Source organism: Heteronotia binoei, chromosome 13 (genome assembly GCF_032191835.1).
Source record: "Heteronotia binoei isolate CCM8104 ecotype False Entrance Well chromosome 13, APGP_CSIRO_Hbin_v1, whole genome shotgun sequence".
NCBI classification, from domain to species: Eukaryota; Metazoa; Chordata; class Lepidosauria; order Squamata; family Gekkonidae; genus Heteronotia; species Heteronotia binoei.
Genome location: NC_083235.1, coordinates 43,897,315 through 43,917,304, shown reverse-complemented (window position 1 = coordinate 43,917,304; position 19,990 = coordinate 43,897,315). Strand labels below are relative to the sequence as shown.

The 19,990-nt window shown below is 43.4% G+C and overlaps 1 protein-coding gene across 4 annotated transcripts in view; it reads left to right on the top strand.

The window, feature by feature from the left end:
* The window catches only part of DIP2B (disco interacting protein 2 homolog B), a 205,062-nt gene that overhangs the window by 164,783 nt on the left and 20,289 nt on the right, over positions 1-19,990 (top strand). For all 4 annotated transcript variants that reach the window (XM_060253191.1, XM_060253187.1, XM_060253188.1 and 1 more), the window contains 11 exons: positions 906-1,025; positions 3,357-3,471; positions 4,351-4,490; positions 5,474-5,610; positions 8,100-8,180; positions 9,127-9,254; positions 10,268-10,382; positions 11,275-11,476; positions 12,379-12,488; positions 13,228-13,308; positions 13,669-13,792. In XM_060253191.1, coding sequence (XP_060109174.1) covers positions 906-1,025; positions 3,357-3,471; positions 4,351-4,490; positions 5,474-5,610; positions 8,100-8,180; positions 9,127-9,254; positions 10,268-10,382; positions 11,275-11,476; positions 12,379-12,488; positions 13,228-13,308; positions 13,669-13,792 — 1,353 coding nt within the window. The remainder of the gene's footprint in view (positions 1-905; positions 1,026-3,356; positions 3,472-4,350; positions 4,491-5,473; positions 5,611-8,099; positions 8,181-9,126; positions 9,255-10,267; positions 10,383-11,274; positions 11,477-12,378; positions 12,489-13,227; positions 13,309-13,668; positions 13,793-19,990) is intronic.

Genomic DNA, 19,990 nt, shown 5'->3' with positions numbered 1-19,990 from the left:
GTTCTGACCTGGCTAGCCCAATCTTGTCAGATATTGGAAGCTAAACAGAGTTGTCTCTTGCTCATATTTGGATGGGAGACCACAAAGGAATACCAGGATTGTGACAGAGAGGCAGGCAATAGCAAACCACCTCTGAATGTCTTCTGCCTTGGAAACCCTATAGGTTCTCCATAAGTTATCTATGACAATGGCACTTTCCACCACCAGAAGAAATAGCAAACATGTCTGCATTCCCATGCTTTGAGAAGGATCCCATAACCTGTGTGTGTGAGCCAGTTTGGTGTAGTGGTTAGTACATGGGCTCTTATCTGAGAGAACTGGGTTTGATTCCCCACTCCTCCACATGCAGCTGCTGGAATGGCCTGGGTTAGCCATAGCTCTCATAGGAGTTGTCCTTGAAAGATCAACTGCTGTGAGAGCTCTCTTAGCCCTACCCACCTCAGAGGGTGTCTGTTGTGGGGGAAGGAGAGAAAGGAGCTTGTAAGCTGCTTTGAGACTCTGATTCAGAGTGAAGGGGGGGTATAAATTTGCAGTTGTCTTCTTGAGGATTGAAAAAATGTTCTTCCCAACCCCGCAATCCTTTCAGAATCCAATAAAGATTATCCTCAGAGTCATTGGATCTGTGTGCTCTAATAGTCACATGGGGGAAGGAGCTGAAATCAACCTTTCCTTTTCTATCAGCAGAGCTGCACTCATGGAAGAGACAGGGTGATTTTTCCCCTTCCCTCTGCACCTTCCTGACCTATGTACTTATTACTCCATGTGAGCCCTTCAACCACAGAAATAAACTTTCCTGGGGTCAGAAGGAACTGCAAGAGGAGGGGAATGCAAGAAAAATCTGAGATGGACAGATCTTGGGATTCAGACCTTTGACTTTTCTTCTCTCTTATTCCTCTGGGTTGCAGCTAGAGTAGCTCTGGTGAAATGTCGAGATTTGCACTGGGCCATGATGGCCCATCGGGACCAAAGAGATGTCAGCTTAAGTTCCCTGCGGATGCTGATTGTAACTGACGGTGCTAACCCTTGTAAGTAGCTTTTCTGTTCTGTAGCATTCCTGTGGGGTTTTTTTCCTCCTAATGATCTTTACAAATAGTGTACATATTTAGAGTTTGCTATGCACATCTAGGCATAAGCCACTGGAAGATGTTTGTACATTTGAGAATGTGTGCCTGTGGATGTGCTCATTGACATGCACAACGATGCAGAATGCTCCTTGAAATGTGGTCCTGCTGAACACGTGTTTCTGAAATGGTGTGTACTTGATAGCAGCGTAATCTGAAGTTTTATTTAGGGCATGGCCAGGTGTAATACAGTTCCATGCGAGACAAGGCACCAGAGCATATCCTTGCCTCAACAGGGAAAGTGACTTGTTAGAACCATGCTCTTCTGTTTTGGCTGTCAGTCTTGCTATGCCTTTGAGTGCTGAAGAAGGGGATTGTGCTTCACTGGTGACTGAAGTGAGAGAAACAGTGGTATGTGGCTGTTCATGCCTTTGCTTTTAAGTGTCTCCATCTTGCCTTCAAAAGCCAGCAGCGCTGGAGACTTTGAATCCAGAATGTTTTCAGAGATGTAGGCTAGGAGCTTTGCAGTGCAGGGAACAATTCTGAGGTGTTGCTTGTTGCTCCTGCTGGGAATTGGTTTACATTCTTTGTTCATCTCATTTCAAAGTGGGGAAATAGAGAGAGGAAGACTTGTGCAAATTTTAAGACAGTCATTTTTCATAAAGCATTTGCCATCACTGCAGTGTTTTAGAGGAGAAGAAATACAAACTGGCTTGCATTATTCAATTTGCAATTTAATGTGCAGGCCATTTGCCATATTTTTCATACAGCTTAAATAATTTCTATTCTATAGAACAATGATGTTTAAACCCAAGGTTTGGAACCCTCAGCTGTTTGCAGAGCTCCACTGTTGAGTTGCAAGCCCATTTTGCTCCTGCTTTTGGGAAGATTTACTAATGTACTTGTAGAGAGAGAACAAGGGTGCCGTGCCTCCCATTTCTCTGCATGCTTGCTTAGAGAGGTTGGCAGTGAGGCAGTGACACTCAGCAGTTGAGAAGATACCTCAACGTCTGTCACGTGAGACTTGTTCTTTACTATGCTCCTGGTGCTCAGAATGTGTCTGCTGTCCACAGCCTCAGTACATACGAGGTTGTAATTCTGGTTCCCCCTCTTCCTGTCAAGTAATTTTCATGGCAGTAAGCTTTCTGTCTTTGACTCAACCTTGTCAGCTATAGTATTGAAGATGACAACTCTAACTTACCTTGTAGCATTACTGTAAAGATTACAGCAAGACAATTTATATGGACTGCTTTAACCATTCACATGCACAAATGCTTCAGAACATTAGATATTATTTATTATATTTATTATTATTATTATTATTGAGAAACAGTTGTCTATATACAGAGGGCATTTTTCCTAGCTCTTTCTACTTAAAGTAATTTATACTGTCATTAGCTAAATGGATTTCTCATAGAAAGATCACTTGTACATTACCTCTTCCCAAGAGCAGATAGCATTAATGGCATTGACAAAGTTTTAAGACAGGGAGCAAAGTTTAGTACATGGTCTCTTGATGTCAGTTTACATTCAAAACTGTAGTGAAATAACTGAGGGATGCATTGTTTCATTAAAGAAGGACTTGCCTGTGGAAGTAAAAAAGAGAAAACCATCCAATGGCACAATAGTGAAGAAGACATGGGGGCGTATGCATGTTTAAATTACTCACAAGGGATGACTTGGAGGGTGTTTGAGAGAAATGAGCAACAGATTTGCATGGGGTAGCTGCCACTTATGGGACCTAATTGGGTGTCTGACCAGATGGTGTCCGTGAGAGGCAAGATATGACTGCCACTAGGGCTTCTGGATCAGACACTGGGAGGGAGGGCAGTTGCACCAGGATATGTGTACTAGTCTTCAGGGTGCATTGGGAACCTTTGAAATCTGTGACTTTTGTCCACAAAGCGGTTTCAGAGTCACAAAGACTGTGAAGGGTTCTGTCCTTTTAAAGGATAGTTCTGAAATGTGATGTACAAATTGATGCTGCAGTTTAATTATCACATTTTTATTAAGCTTTCCTGAGTAGCTGCTTTTCAGATAGGCCTGCGCATGATGATGTAAGATGCTCAAGGTTTCAGAACTATATTACAGTGCCTTAATTAAATGAAGCAGCCTTATTTTACAAAGAGGCACTCTATTAGGGCACTTATGCTTGTCTGCAGTGCACTAAATCCTTTGGAGATCTTGTTATATGTAGGGGGTCGTATAAATTGTAGTTGCTGTGGTTTTCTGCGTAGTCTCCATGTTCTGTTAACCCCTGATGCTCAGTTTCAAATGAGAATGTTTGCCTTCCAGGGTCTGTGTCCTCTTGTGATGCATTCTTGAGCTTGTTCCAGAACCATGGGCTTAAACCAGAGGCAATATGCCCTTGTGCAACATCTCCTGAAGCCATGACAGTAGCCATTCGGAGGTACAGCCATGTCTCCTTTGTACGCCTGTACTTCTTTGTTTTTCAAAGGATAGACTGTTAGTTGAGATGTATGTTTAAGGACTTTTTTTTAAAAAAACCCTGCAATTTCTGCAGGCATATTCATTGTTTTGCAGAGTAACTGCAAAGACTGGTGGCAGCATGGGTGGAACTATTGCTCACTTGGAATAAATGGGACATTTACACATTTTCAGGGATCTTTCTGCCAAAAATTTTTTCTTCATCCATTCTAGATTTATAGTGGTTAATGAATAATGAACTTTGATTTCCATTTACTAGAAAAGATGGCTATAATTGTTCCAGTTACAATAAAAGATAACTTTTTATTGCTGTAATCTGACATGTGCCATATTTTAGTTCATAAATGGAAGTCCCTTTCAAGTTTGCTCCTGAGTGATTTTATATTGTCAAGGTCTTTTATAGTAAGGTCAGTTTCAGGGCTTTGGGGGAGGGCACCCATTAGAATAATAAGGTTATCCATGAGAAAGAAGCACAAATTTCATGTGTTCATGGGTAGATTCATGCAGCTCATTTTCTTCTTGGTATAGCTTTTGCTTTAATCTTCAAGAGGTGTATGAGCCCCAACATACTGTGTGCTCCATATCAACCAAGATTTGGATAAATGTTCAGAGTACTTAGAAGTTGTTTTTTTCTGAGTAACTTAATGTAAAGTGGTCCAAGAAATTTATCCAAAGCCTGGAAGCTACTGATGTCCATTGTTTTGTGGCAGTTTCAGAAGTCCCACTTCTACCAGATTTCCTAATTATGAGAGTGGGTGGAAATATCATCTGTGCAAAAAAATAATGCTGGCAATGTCTAATGTTTTTTCTCTTGTACTTGAAATCTGCCTTTCCTTCTTAGGCCTGGTGTTCCTGGAGCACCCTTGCCTGGAAGAGCCATCCTATCAATGAACGGGTTGAGTTATGGTGTCATCCGTGTGAATACTGAAGATAAGAATTCTGCCCTTACTGTGCAGGATGTTGGTCATGTGATGCCAGGAGGTGAAGTCATAGTAGTGGGAGAATACAGGAGGGTTGTGGTGTCTTGCTCCAGCACTTAAAAATTGTCATGAGAAGCAATGGGATTATAACTGGCATGATGTTTAGCGCCAAGGCTGTTTGATTTCTGAAGTCATCTTGGCTGCCCCTCAGTTCATTGTTACTGGGCTAAATGCCTTCTGGGTGTTACAATCAGTCCTTTTTATCTGTAAGTTACTTAGTTTATTCAGCCATCTTGTGCCCAAAAGAAAACATTTTATTTATTTATTAGATTTATATCCTGCTCTCTTCCACTAACGTGGGGCTCACAGCGGATAGCATCAAAATAAGACACCTCACCTGCAGTTTCACAGGGCAGAAAGAGGAGGCGTGCAGGACCCCACAGGCCAAAGTCTGAGCCGCACTCCCCAGCAACACATTCTGAAATCTCCTTTCCGGGTAGGACTGGAACCACTGCAAGATTGGTGGATCCGAGTCTCAGCCCAGAAAGGTGGTCCAAAGGAACACCATGATCAATGATATCAAAAGTCATTGAGAGATCCAGGGGAATCGACAGCATTGTACTCTGTGCTTCTTCTGGCACTAGTCATCCACAAGAGCATCCACCAAGGCTATTTCAGTCCCATAACCAGGATCCAGATAAGTCTTTAGGAGCAGATGCTCAAAGAAAACAGTGTGCATGTATACACACACATATGTACATGTGCTTGTCTCAAGTTTGTTTTTAAGTGCTTAGACTGGTGTTAAAACAATGGAGTTTAATGTTTAGCTTGAACACTTGAAATACAAAGTTGAAAACAGCAGCTGCTTCTTAACAAAGCAGTTGAAGCACACGTTCTAGTGTGTGCTGAAGCCCTCCAAATGCATCCCGTTCTCAGGCTTAGTCTTATCCCATTTTTTATCTTCAAAATGTTTCCTGTATTTTCAAGACACACAAAATGTCAAGTCCCAAGACTGGTTGTGAAGTTTTCTCTCCTTTGTTGTAGGAATGATGTGCATAGTGAAGCCTGATGGTTCTCCCCAGCTCTGCAAGACTGATGAAATTGGGGAAATTTGCGTCAGCTCCAGAACGGGAGGGATGATGTATTATGGGCTGACTGGAGTAACTAAAAACACATTTGAGGTATGTAATTTATACATCCTGTTTTTAGTTTCGAGGGAGCTATGCCATTTGATCCAGTTATAAGACAGGTCATCTTGAAGCCTTTCACGTCCTTGTGGAACAAGTGGGTGGGAAGGAAACCTTTTTCTGTTAGGCTTTTATAATCGTTAGTATTCATAAAGTGTTCAGAGCACTTTTGTGTACATTATCTTAGTCATCCTTACAACAATCCTGTGAGCTACATCCCTAAAATGAACCCCATGTAGCAACTTTGGTGGGAAGCTTGGGCTGAAAGACTGGCCACTGGTGAGTCTGTGGCTTAGCTGTGGTTTGAACTGGGGATATTTGGTGCATCGTTTATTCTTGTAACAGATCATAGCAATTCAATTTTAAGTATTGTCTGCAAATTGCAAACAGGCCTGCATCTCTAAAGTTTAGCAATGGATGGTAGTAGGGATGGGCATGAACTTGCTCATAAGCTAAAGTTCATGATTAATTTTAGTCACTTCGTGATTCATGAACGAAAGTTTGTGGTAGGTCTATTGGCATGAACTTTCCAGAGGTTTGTGAATGGATACATTTCCAGACAGATTGTCTCCGTACAATCAAAATGTTTGCCAGACTTGAAAGGCAGATAGAGGTCTCCTTTGTGTTTGGTGTGTGTAGCTTGCAGGAGATCTATTCTATGCACTTTTGAATGTGCAACAGACATTTCCTCCCAAATTTTCCGGGGAGCATCTTCTTTGGGAAGCCATAACTCAGACCCCCTAAGTCCAATCTTCTCATAACTTGGAGGGCATTTACAGGAGCATCAGGGGGAGGTCCCCTATGAGTTTAATGTCTCTGGCTTGTGCAGGTTCCATTCTATACACTCCTGAACCTGTGCTTCTCACTTCCCCAGCAAGCACTTTCCTGGGGGCACCTTTTGGGGGTGGGGTCATAACCTGGTCCCCGTATAGCCAATCCTCACCAAACCTGGAGGGCAGGTAGAGGAGAGTCAGCCAGAGATTCCCTGCAAGTTTGATGTCTCTAGCATGGGGTGGGGGGGCAGATTTTACCTCATCACAAACTTCACTGGTTCATTTGACACCTAAAAGTGGCTCATGAACCGGGCACTCCATAAACTTCAAATTGAAACAAGATGCATTTTCCCAGTTCATGCCCATCCCTATTTGGTAGCATCCTTATTGAAAGTTTGGCCCATCCATGGATTGCCTCCTTAAGAGTAAAAAGCTATTTTTATAACATCACAAGAAGGAGCATATGAATATTGGAATTGTAAATAACAGATGCCAGACTTAAAAGAGCAGAATGATTTCTGTCAGAGTTGTGAATCTTAAACTTTCTGCAAATTGAGGCAGACTTTTCTCACTTGTTTAGGTTATCACTTTAAAGTCAGAGACCTTAGAATTGGCTTGCTTTTTGAAGTTTAAAAAGTTTTCCATCTGGGGGACTGGAAAAGCATTTGTGCATCTTGATATGTACATTTCCCCTGAATTCCTCCTATATATGCAAAAGGGATGAAAACAGAGACACATTGATGCCTTGCATTTTTGGGGTGTGTTGTACTGCATAGAGTTACATTTTTCAATATGCAAAAAATTTCAGCTGTAACTTTCAAAAACAGCAAGATGATAAATGTGAAAATGCATTGTAACCGTGAAGCAGAAACCAGCATGGAGCTATGCAGGGTTTCTGTTGATGGTGTGTGTGTATGACTTTATTTCCGTGCTCCACATCTTTGCACACTCGCTCACTCTTTATACACAGCAGAGAAGTTTCCCATTCTTTACACAGCCACTGGGTTCCTGTGACAAATCTCCACAGGTAGGATTTCTGACAGCAAAATGACTTCCTACCAGCTACCACCATCTCCCACCATTGCTGCTCAGAATGATCTCAGAAATTCTATTCCTGAGGGATTTCCCCAAAACAGAGCTCTTGAGCAGCAGGGACAAATCAGAGAAAAATGTCCCTCCCTATTGCTTATTCTGGCCCTACTGCCCTTCCTTCTTCTTATTCTCATTTGCAAAACCAATCCTTGGCAAAAATTACGTATTTCTGTTCTTTTTTAAAAGCCTGATACTTTGAGTACAATTTTTTTTCAGAATAAAGCGAGCCACTTGAGGGGGGTGACAGAGGTGGGTGATGTACATTCTGTCCTAACAGGAGTGAGTTTGCACTGCAAAGAAGTAACTGGCTTCCTGGGAGAACCACAGCAGCAGGTGATGCCCTGCTTTCCCCAGCTCACTAGCTTTTGTTTAGCAGAAATCTCTTGCGCCGGTCATGGAGAGTCATTGTTTTTGTCTGTGCTTGCACTCAGTTCCAATTAATGTCAGCAGTGGGGTTACGTAAGCAAAATACGCCCTAGAGAAAAGATTGATTCCCCCCATGCCACCTCCCCCCCAGCTAATTGCATCTGGAAAGGGCTATGCTGAGAACATGCTGCATCATCCCTCTCCCTGTGCATTGCCCTTCTGTCACCCATGGCCTTTCTTTTCTTCTTTCAGGTCATCCCTGTGAATTCAGCTGGCTCTCCTGTGGGCGATGTACCATTCGTGCGCTCTGGCTTGCTGGGCTTTGTCGGACCTGTATGTTGTGCTGCCTTTATTTCATGTTGTGCCACTGGGGATGGGTGGAACACAAATGTCTGAGACAGGTTTCCTCTTGACAAATATGGTTTTAAAACGCCAGATATAATTCCTCTGGGATGCAAATATGTGCAAGAATCCAGTAGCTGAATTGCTTAGATCAGCATTTCACAGTCTTTTGATATGTGAGGTATGGTTTTGTCCCTCAGTTTAAAATCAGAGAAACACTTATTTTTGCACGCTTATTTTTGCCGCCTCTTGCAGTTCCCAAATAGATGGGTTGGCATCCTCCTTGGACCTTCGAGTCAGGCTAATCAATACTGCTCAACCATTCAGGGGTGAGATTGTGCTTTCTAGGCTAGTGGTCTTCAGCCCCGTAGTCTGGAAACCTAAAGTGGGTCTTGAGGCCTTGTAGAGCTGTCCCTTTTTTTAAAAGGATCTGCCTCTATTGTATTATATAAGTATTGCATATAAGTTAGAGAGCCTTAATAGAGTTTGCGTGGTATGGAGAAAGTAGAGAAAGAAGTGCTTTTCTCCCTTTCTCACAATACAAGAACTCGTGGGCATTTGATGAAATTGCTGAGATAAAAGGAAGTACTTCTTAAAAGAGATAAAAGGAAGTACTTCTTCACCCAAAGGGTGATTAACATGTGGAATTCACTGCCACAGGAGGTGGTGGCGGCCACAAGCATAGCCACCTTCAAGAGGGGTTTAGATAAAAATATGGAGCAGAGGTCCATCAGTGGCTATTAGCCACAGTGTGTGTGTGTATATATAAAAATTTTTTGCCACTGTGTGACACAGAGTGTTGGACTGGATGGGCCATTGGCCTGATCCAACATGGCTTCTCTTATGTTCTTATGCGTGATGCATATAAGACAAGACAATTTGTATACATGTGGTAAGGAGAGAATGATTTTGTTTGCTGATGACTTTTGTCTTACAGGGTAGCCTGGTGTTTGTTGTTGGGAAAATAGATGGACTGCTGGTTGTTAGTGGACGCAGACATAACGCCGATGACATTGTGGCCACAGGACTGGCAGTTGAATCGATAAAGACAGTTTACAGAGGAAGGTTAGTGAGTGTCTCCCTGGATAATTATACGATGCATTATCCTGCCAAACTGTTTGTTCGTATCTCTCTGAGCTATTTGCTTGTAAGATCTTTTTCTTTTGCAATTGTGTGTGTGTTTGAACATTTATGATTATTTTAATTGCTGTAACTCTCGTAAGCCACCATGAAAATGCTGCTGTATAGCAATCTGGAGATAATAGTAAGTAAACAAAGGACCTCTGTGTCTTGACCTTGGCTGAACAGTGGGAGGGAACTGTGGAGGTTTTTACTTGACTACGTGTATGTCTTGGGGTGCTCTGTCGACAGCAGCAGAACTGATGGCTTAAAGTGGGGGAGATGAATCCTCTCAAATGCTATTAATTTATTTTATGGGGTTGCAAGTTTTGAAGATTCCCCGTCAGACAGAGAAAATCTTATTAATTTTGCACAAAATTACTCCTGTTGCAAGAGCAGACTGAATTTTGCAGGAAGTTTCAAAATGTACAATCCAATTTTGTGAAACTAAAGAGCTATGGAAATGCTGAAGCTTCTTGCCGTGGTGAAATATGGATTTCATTTTGGAAGGATGGAGAATGCTGGCAAAAAAGTGCAGAGGCGGGGTTCTTGAAAAAAAATAGTTCTCTTTTCTGAGGTTTAGTCTTGTGCCTTGATGTCTCTCAAACAGCCCTATCTAATATGCTGCACTATGCTGGCTCGCTTCTTTTTGTGTACTTTGCAGTATTGGTGGAGGATGCATGCTGGATGAGTGGTTATCTAAACAGATTGACCTCACATATCTGAGGATATGAACTGTGACTCATGAAAGTCCATACTGGAATGTATGTTGTTAGTCTTTAAGGAGCCACTGGACTTTTATTTTACCTAAAAAGAATCTCAGTTGCCCAGCTGACAGCCTACATGGGTTCTTGCAACCTGCCCTCTTCTGGCATTGCAGATGCTGCATTCTCGATCTATGGGCATGGTTTCATTAAGGGAGGTGATATGCTATATCATGTTTGTCTGTCCCTCTTAAGGATTGCAGTGTTTTCTGTGACTGTGTTCTATGATGAGAGAATTGTGGTGGTTGCCGAACAGCGGCCTGATGCTTCTGAAGAGGACAGTTTTCAGTGGATGAGCCGAGTGCTGCAGGTGAGAGCAGCCTGGGGCAGGGGGGTTCTTGTCTTTTGTTGGGTTGGTGGCACCCTTTTAGGAAGCAGCCAGTGTATTATCATTTATTAATTTAAGATCATTGTACCTCCAAATTATTTCGAGGCTGCTTACAAATAGACAATTAAGAGCAATGTTTTCAAACTGTTTTTAGATACTCTGCAATCAGAAAGGGAACGGTATCGCTTGGGGGGGAAACAGGTACAGTAGGCAAAAATAAAACCGGATAGTTTGAAAGCAACCAGTGTAGGAAGTAGAACTCTAAGGGCGAGAAGAATGAGGGTGGTGTTTCTTGTTGGGAAAATAGATTGACTTCTGAGAACTTGTATCAGGGAAGAGGAACTTGTTTCCTGTGCAAGCAAGACCTGCGGTTCATTGAATGCCTGTGCACAGACTACTAAATCCCTGGCTTGATTCTTCCAGTACAGAGGAAGAAGCAGCAGGGCACAACCCCCTGGCCACATCCCATCACTTTGCCCCCCAATTGCTTCTCTACGTGCTTTCAGCATGAGAGGTTTCTTATGTGGATGTTGATATCTTTGTAGTAGATTACGTGCCTGTCTCTTAGCTCAGTATATTATCCACAAGATAGCAGTGGCTATCCAGCTTGTGATTATATTTACAATATGGCAAAAAGTTTTTGGGTGATTGGCCTGTTTCTCTGCTGGCACTCTCATGGAGATGAAATAGAAATTAAGTGCTAACTAGGGTGTGTGCACATGAAAGCTCATACCTTGAATAAAACTTCGTTGGTCTTAAAAGGTGCTGCTGGACTCTAACTTCGTTCTGTTACTTAGACCAACCTGGCTACCCACCTGGATCTAACTACTAGACTCTTGTTTTGGAATATGATCCTCTGTTTTCTTTTTCTTAGGCGATTGACAGCATTCACCAAGTGGGAGTATATTGCCTCGCTCTTGTTCCAGCCAATACTTTGCCAAAAACTCCTCTAGGAGGGATCCATATATCTCAGACCAAACAACACTTCCTAGAGGGGTCACTCCACCCATGCAACATCCTCATGTGCCCCCACACATGCGTAACCAACCTTCCAAAACCTCGGCAAAAACAACCAGGTGAGGCACCTTGATGCTGGGCCAAAGGGGAGGCCTCTTGAAGAATAACCCTGCCCAGTGGCTATAAAGGTTGTTCTTAAAACTTTTGAAAATACTACATCCTTATAATTTCCCCCAGAATTTCCTTACAGAATTTCATTCCAGACTGTAAACTGGAGATGGGGTGGAATCAGAAAAACATTCTGTATCATCAAAACACTCTGAAGCAATGCTCCCTCTAAGCTTGTGGAGTCTTGTGAGCAAAAATTCTACTTTGTGAACTGCTGGCATTAAAGTTGTGAGCAAGTGATTTGGCTACTGCATAAATTAGTTTGTTCTGGGGCCATCCTTCCTGAGCTGAGGCAAAAATGTGTGAGCCAGAGGCTAAAAAACTATGAGCTAGCTCACACTATCTCAGCTTAGAGGGAACACTACTCTGAAGTAACATTGTCCATGAAGAGCAGCTCATTGCTTGAGCACTGCTGTTCAGCTGACTTCATTAGAAAGCATTTCTAAGTCCTATACATTTATGTGCTCACAATTTTCAAAAACAGGAGGCTTCTTTTTCTTACCTCATGGCTCTTTTCTCAAACAGCTGCCCCGTCCTCATTTCTTTTGTTTCACTGTGCCACCTGCACAATCCTGGCCCATCCCTTTTACGTTTTTCCGCATGTCTGGATCCCCGGAAACTTGGAGGTGACATTTGAAGGATCTGCATACTCCTAGAATGGGTTCTCCCCTTCTGCCCATTAATGCTTGAGCTTTGTCCTTCTATCAGATTTGCCTCATGGGGTCCCAAAAATGCAGGCTGTAAGACTCGAATGTGGTTTTGAACCTATTTCCTTTCCTTTAGCAACTGTTTACACACACTATATATAATTTTTCTCCTTTACCAACTCTTTTCTGCTGCTATCTGCTAACAGGTGTCGGTCCTGCCTCTGTGATGGTGGGGAATCTGGTTGCCGGGAAACGCATCGCACAGGCCTCTGGGAGGGACCTTGGACAGATAGAAGAGAATGACTTAGTGAGAAAGGTGAGTTCCTACGGCACTTCATTCAGCCTTGGAAGAATAGGTTAAAACATTGCCTCCCTGTACCTACTTGATTATCCCAGGCCTAATAAACAGTTTCCAAAATGAACCATCGGAGTCCAAGGCTGGAAAGCAGTGCTACAGTGATGCTTTGCCAGGCTGTGCGCTTCCCCCAGCCCCTATGCCTTAGGAGAGCAAAGTGTCACCCTACTGCACATCCAGGTTCCAACTGTGTGCATGTCTACTGTCTACATCAAAGCAAGTATTATATCCTCTTGCTGATCACCTGCTATCACTGTAATGTGGGAGTAAAGCTTACATCACTGCAGGAAACCTGGTTGGAGTCACAGGTGCAGGAATAAGGTTGGTGCAGCCTATGCTTGTGCATTGAGCCCCTGTCGCTCCTGCACTTCGTCTAACTCCTGTTCTAAGGGCAGGCCAGAATTTTCACAACTCACATTAGCTTTTATGTCAGAGTTCACATTGCCTTTGTGTTCCCATCAGGTACTTAATGGGCAGCCAGTAAAAATGAGCCCCACCTTACCAGGCTTTTGCTCATGCAGCCTGTTTGGGATTTCATCCTGCCTCCCCGTAGCTTTACTGTGCCTCCCCCTTTCCATATCATTGGTGTCATTCCTCAGAAACAAACAAACAAAAAGCCTATGACAATTTCCTATCTACCTGCAGTGGCCTTTGAAATCCTAAGGATATTCTTGCAACTTGCAATTTCTTCTCCTTGCAGCATCAGTTCCTGTCGGAGGTGCTCCAGTGGAGAGCTCAAGCAACACCGGAGCACATGCTTTTCCTTCTGCTCAATGCCAAGGTACTGCTAGGGATTCATAATCTTCTACTGCAGTGATTAGCAAAAGTTTCTGTACATTGTGTTATAGAACAGGGAGGGGAGGTCCCAGTTGGCAATTTGTTTCTTCCAGGTTTTGAAGTAGCTTAAATGCTGTGTGCCATGTTACTTGGCACACAGGATAAGTCAAGCTAATGGAAGGCTATTTCAATATCAGGCAAGATGCAGAGAGAATAATTGTTCCCCAAAGACATCTGTTATGTCAGTTTGAATGAACTGGGGTGGTGAGCAAGTGGTGCTCCAGAGGCATACAGTAGCAAAGTTTCCAGCATGTTTCCTTCATGCTCTGCTTACTTGTTTAAAATGTGCTTCTTTCTCTCTCAGGGAGCCCCAGTGTGCACAGCCACCTGCCTGCAGCTGCACAAGCGGGCCGAACGAATCGCATCGATTCTGTTTGAAAAGGGACACCTCAATGCCGGTGACAATGTGGTGCTGCTTTATCCTCCTGGTAAGGAATGCAGGTGGTGCGAGGTAGAAGACTGTATCTGTTGGAAACCAAGGGGTCTCTGGAAGGGCATAGTCAGGGCAAATCACGTAGCAGAACTGTAATAAATATTTAAGAGATAGCTGAGTAGCTGATGGCCACTTTACTAAAAAAATTTTTTTACCATAAGAACATAAGAGAAGCCATGTTGGATCAGGCCAATGGCCCATCCAGTCCAACACTCTGTGTCACACAGTGGTCAACCCCCCCCCCCCCTCCAAGTGCCATCAGAAGGTTCACAAGTGGGTCTAGAAGACCTTCCACTTTGCCCCCCCAAGCACCAAGAATAAAGAGCATCACTGCCCCAGACAGTTCCAATAATATACTGTGGCTAATAGCCACTGATGAATCTCTGCTCCATAGTTTTATCCAGTCTCCTCTTGAAGCTGTCTATGCTTGTAGCTGCCACCACCTCTTGTGTCAGTGAATTCCACATGTTAATAACCCTTTGGGTGAAGAAGTACTTCCTTTTATCCATTCTAACCCGACTGCTCAGCAATTTCATTGAATGGCCATGAGTTCTTGTATTGTGAGAAAGGGAGAAAAGTACTTCTTTCTCTACCTTCTCCATCCCATGCATAATCTTGTAAACCTCTATCATGTCACCCCGCAGTAGACGTTTCTCCAAGCTAAAGAGCCCCAAGCATTTTAACCTTTCTTCATAGGGAAAGTGTTCCAAACCTTTAATCATTCTAGTTGCCCTTTCCTGGACTGTTTCCAGAGCTATAATACCACACCATCGATTTATACAGGGGCATTATGATACTGGCTGATTTGTTTTCAGTTCCCTTCCTAATAATTCCCAGCATGGTGTTGGCCTTTTTTATTGCAACCACACACTGTCTTGACATTTTCAGTGAGTTATCTACGATGACTCCAGGATCTCTCTCTTGGTCAGCCTCTACCAGTTCACACCCCATCAACTTGTATTTGTAGCTGGGATTTTTGGCCCCAATGTGCATTACTTTGCACTTGGCCACACTGAACCTCAACTGCCATGTTGACGCCCACTCACCCAGCCACAACAGAGTTCCTCACAATACTCTGGTTCTCACCACCCTGAACAATTTAGTGTCATCTGCAAACTTGGCCACTTCATTGCTTACTCTCAACTCCAATTTATTAATAAAGAGCATGGGACCCAGTACCGAGCCCTGCAGCACCTCACTGCTTACCATTCTCCACTGCGAAGGCTGCCCATTTATACTCACTCTCTGCTTCCTATTAATTAGCCAGTTTTTGATCCACAAGAGTACCTGTCCTCTTACTCCATGACTCTCGAGCTTACTAAGGAGCCTTTGATGAGGAACTTTATCAAAAGCTTTCTGGAAGTCAAGGAAAACAACGTCTATTGGGTCCCTTTTGTCCACATGTTTGTTCACCCCCTCAAAGAACTGTAACAGGTTAGTGAGGCAAGATCTTCCCATACAGAACCCATGCTGAGTCTTCATCAATAACTCGTGTTCATCAATGTGCCTACTCATTCTGTTCTTGATAATGGTTTCTACCAACTTTCCCAGTATTGAGGTCAGACTGACCGGCATGTAGTTTCCCAGATCTCCTCTGGAACCCTTTTTAAAGATGGGGGTGACATTTGCTACCTTCCAGTCCTCAGGAACGGAGACAGATTTCAATGAAAGATTACATATTTTTGTCAGGAGATCCAGAAGGTCACCGAGTTCTTTCAGAACTCTTGGATGTATGCCATCCAGACCTGGAGACTTATTAGTTTTTAATTCGTCTATCAGTTGTAGGACCTCCTCTCTTGTCACCTCAATCTGACTCAGGTCTTTCAACACCCCTTCCAAAATTAGTGGTTCTGGAGCAGGCAAACTCTTCTCATCTTCCACAGTGAAGACAGACGCAAAAGATACATTCATCAGCCATTTCCCTATCTTCCTTCAGTAATCCTTTTACCCCTTGGTCATCCAAGGGCCCCACTGCCTTCCTGGCTGGTTTCCTGCTTCTAATATATTTGAAGAAAATTTTATTGTTGGTTTTACGTTTTTTGCAATATACTCCTCATAGTTCCTTTTTGCCTGCCTGATCACAGTCTTGCATTTGATTTGCCACAGCCTGTGTTCCCTTTTATTAATCTCACTTGGACTAGCTTTCCACTGCTTAAAGGAATCCTTCTTACCTTTTACAGCTTCCATTACTTTGTTTGTTAACCATGCAGGCCTTTTCTTATACCTGTTTGTGCCTTTCCTAAGTTGTGGTATATATTTTATCTGAACTTCTAGGATTGTTGTTTTAAATAGCCTCCAAGCTTCCCCAAGGGTTTTGACTGTATTTACCTTTCCTTTCAGTTTCCTCTTCACATGCCTCCTCATCTCAGAGAATTTACCCCTTTTAAAGTTAAACATGGTTGTGCTGGTCTTTTGCGGCAACTCTCTATTTATACAAATGGTGAAATCAATAACATTATGGTCACTGCTACCAAGCGGTGCAATCACTTTTACATCTCTCACCAAGTCTTGGGCATTACTTAGGACCAAATCCAGGATCGCCCCACCCGTGGTAGGTTCTGTGACCATCTGCACAGTCATTGAGAGCATCTAGAAACTCAATCTCTTTCTCTCGACCAGAACACATATTGACCCAATCAATTTGCGGGTAGTTAAGATCACCTATTATGACAGTTTTTATGTTTAGCCACTATCTTTAATCCTTCCATCATATTATAATCATCCTCTATCTTTTGATTTGGTGGACGATAACAAACTCTCATAGTTAAATTTCCTTTTGGGCCCTCTATTTCAACCCAAAGCATTTCTAGAAAGGAATCTGATTCCCTGACCTAAGTCTTTCTGGACTGTATACCCTCTCTGACATACAGAGCCACCCCACCTCCAACCCTTCCCTCCCTATCCTTCCGATATAACTTATATCCAGGAATCATTGTGTCGCACTGATTCTCTTCATTCCACCAAGTTTCTGAAATTCCCACAATATCTATGTTTTCCCCCAACACTAAACATTCCAGCTTACCAATTTTACTTCTAACACTTCTAGCATTTGTATATAAACATTTATAATTTCCCAGGCAAGTTAGGCCCGCAACCTTCCTCCTGCTTCCTCTAGACTTCGGCAGACAGTCCATACTGTTTGTCACCATCTCAGTGGACAACTCTGATCCATTACCCGGTAAAAAAGTAACAGCTAACCCTTTATCTCTTTGAGATGAGTCCTCTCGAACCAGAGATATTTCATCTCCTGTTGGCTTTCCCCCAAGATTTAGTTTAAAAACTGCTCTGCCATCTTTTTGATTTTAAGCGCCAGCAGCCTGGTTCCATCTGGGGACAAGTGGAGACCATCTCTTTTGTACAGCTTCCACTTGTTCCAGAAAGCATCCCAGTGTCTAACAAACTTAAACTGTTCCTCCCTACACCATCGTCTCATCCACACATTGAGACTTCTAATTTGTGCCTGTCTCTCCAGCCCTGCACGTGGAACAGGTAGCACTTCTGAGAAGGCTACCTTGGAGGTCCTGGCCTTAAGTCTCTCGCCTAGCAGCCTAAATTTTTCCTCCAGGATTTCATGACTGCATTTCCCCACATCGTTGGAGCCAACATGCACCACGACCACTGGCTCCTCCCCAGCACTGTCTTTCAGCCTATCTACAACACGCATAACGTTCGCTACCTTCGCACCAGGCAGGCAAGTCACCATACGGTCAGTATGCGGTTTTGCCACCCAGCTGTCTACTTGCCTAAGGATTGAATCACCAGCTACCAAGACCCACCCCCCTCTCCCTGCCCAGGAATGGTTCCTTGGTGTGAAAGGATATCCGCTTACCAACTGAAGAAGAGGTCCCTACTGAGGGTGCATTCCCCTTATCCTCAGCACGGTGCCCTGTTCCCTCTCGACCCTCATGCTCCCTGGCAGCAACGGGGCTGCCATATTCAGAGAGGGGCTCATCTAATATGTCCCCGAGAGTGCCAAACTGACTGTCTCTGCTTCTCCAGGTCAGTCACCTCAGCCTCAAGGGTACGAACTTGTTCCCTGAGGACCAGGAGCACCTTGCATCAAGCACACACCCAAGACTTCTGTCCTGTGGGCAGATAGCTCAGTGCAAAACACTGGAAAGCCCCCACCCCCCTGCTGGCATTCTATCTTCATGATAGCTTTAAAAAAAAAATATAGTCCCCTTTTAAATCCTTTTTTTTATGTGGCTCTCCTTCTGGAGGGTCTACTTACCCTGTTAGGAACACAAGGAAAATAGGGATCTGGGTTCCTTGTCCTTACACAGCCCCCAGGCCAAGAGCCCTTAGGCTCGTGCCTCTGGCAAAAGGTGCAGCTTAATAATGCAAAGAAGATGAAGCCTCAGTCTGCCCATAACACAGCCACTCCTAATCAATCAGCAATAATCACCTTCAGCCCACTCAAACCAAACAAACAGCAGTTCCCCAGCAACCACAAACTCAAAATTTTCAGCAATCACATAGTCACTCAAACTCAGAAATTCTCAGCAACTTCCCCAGCTGTTTAGAAAGCCAAACCTCACCCTTATAGCACTTCTTATCTGCTCTCTCTCAGAGCTCTCAGAAATGTGCCAGCCTTTCTCTTGTATCTCAGTTTGTGGGTGAAACCTTTAAAACATAATTTTTCTTAAAGCTAAATATGTGTCATGAAGCATTAATGCAGCTCTGGAGAACATTCCTCTTCCAAGTGCTGCCTGCAGCATACTCACTAGAATGATTCTTTCCTGTACACTAGGGAAAGATCAGTTGCAATCTGAACAATGAACACTTTAGTGATTCTTCTTCAGGGTGTCTCCATAGGTGGGCTGAGTTCTGTGCCTTCACAGATTACCATTTAAAAACTGCTAGAGTTAAGCTACATACTTACTTGGCATTTAAGGCAGAGGATGCTTCTACACACACCTCAGTTCTTATTCCATCTTTTTTCCATGGAGTTCAGAGTGGTGCACAGGTTTCTCCCTTCTCCATATTATCCTCATATAAGGAAGTTTAGGCTGAACATATGTGAGTGGCCACTGTGGTGTAAAGGTTGGGCTAGGATCTTAGAGACCCAGATTTGAGTCCTCACGCTGGCACCCATTTTGGGTGACCTTAGGCCAGTTACAAACTCTCAGCCTACACTACCTCATAGGGTTATTATCTCATTGGGGAGAAAGGTGGATTATAAGTAAAGTATATAAGTAAATAAAACCGTCTGGCAAGCTTCATGGTTACATTGGTATTAAAACCCAAGACAACGTTGCTGTCATCTTCCAAAACTAGGTCCTTTGGCTTGTACAACAAAAAATACACACATCTAGACATAATTGCTTACTGTGACTGAATTTCCTTATATAAAGACGCCTAGCTTTGGCCTGCTGTTTTTAACATCCAGGACAAATTTAGAACTCTTTGACAGTAAGGATTATTTGGCACCAAAACAGATGTCATGAGCCTATGGAAGAAAAGAACTGTTGCTTGCTCCATGGAAAATCGCAGTTCCAGCTGGCTTGGTGGCAGTGGGTGTGGCTTAATATGCAAATGAATTCCTGTTGGGCTGGTTCTACAAAAGCTCTTTGTGAAACAATGGTGATGTCAGGCCTGATATGCAAATGAGTTCCTGCTGGTTTTTTTCTAGAAAAAAAGCCCTGTGGGTACCCTTACTACAGCTGTGAAGTCCTTTTCAGCCTTTCATTAGACACAAGGGTCTTCAGGTGCATGGCAGTGTTGGTGCTGCCACCTCTGTCATCTGGACATTTTGATTTTTTCCATATGTAGGCAACTGGCTTGTGGTAGCAGACTCTTGATGATCCTTTTCAGCATTTCTGCATCACAATGCAGGTGCCGGCAGGCCTGGACCTTCGGGTCAGTATTGTCAAAATCCCAGCCTTATTTCACCGGAACGATCCAGCTGGTAGGAGCCCTCCTTGACTTGGATGTGCTAGCATTCTGACTGCATAACAAAGTCCTTGGGCTGGACTGACAGGGTTCACGCCTTCAGCCACAGAAGAGGCAATGACCATCCCTGGTCAACAAATTAATTGTTCTGTACTGCTCCTGCTATGGGAGATCTGTCTTCACTTGCATTTTCAGCTTGGGTTGTGGGTCAGCTGTTTCCCTTCAGATGTCTAAGGTGTTTGATGCAAAAATACCCCAAATGTCATGTGGATGTTTAGCTGCTGCTTTAAATCTGTATCAT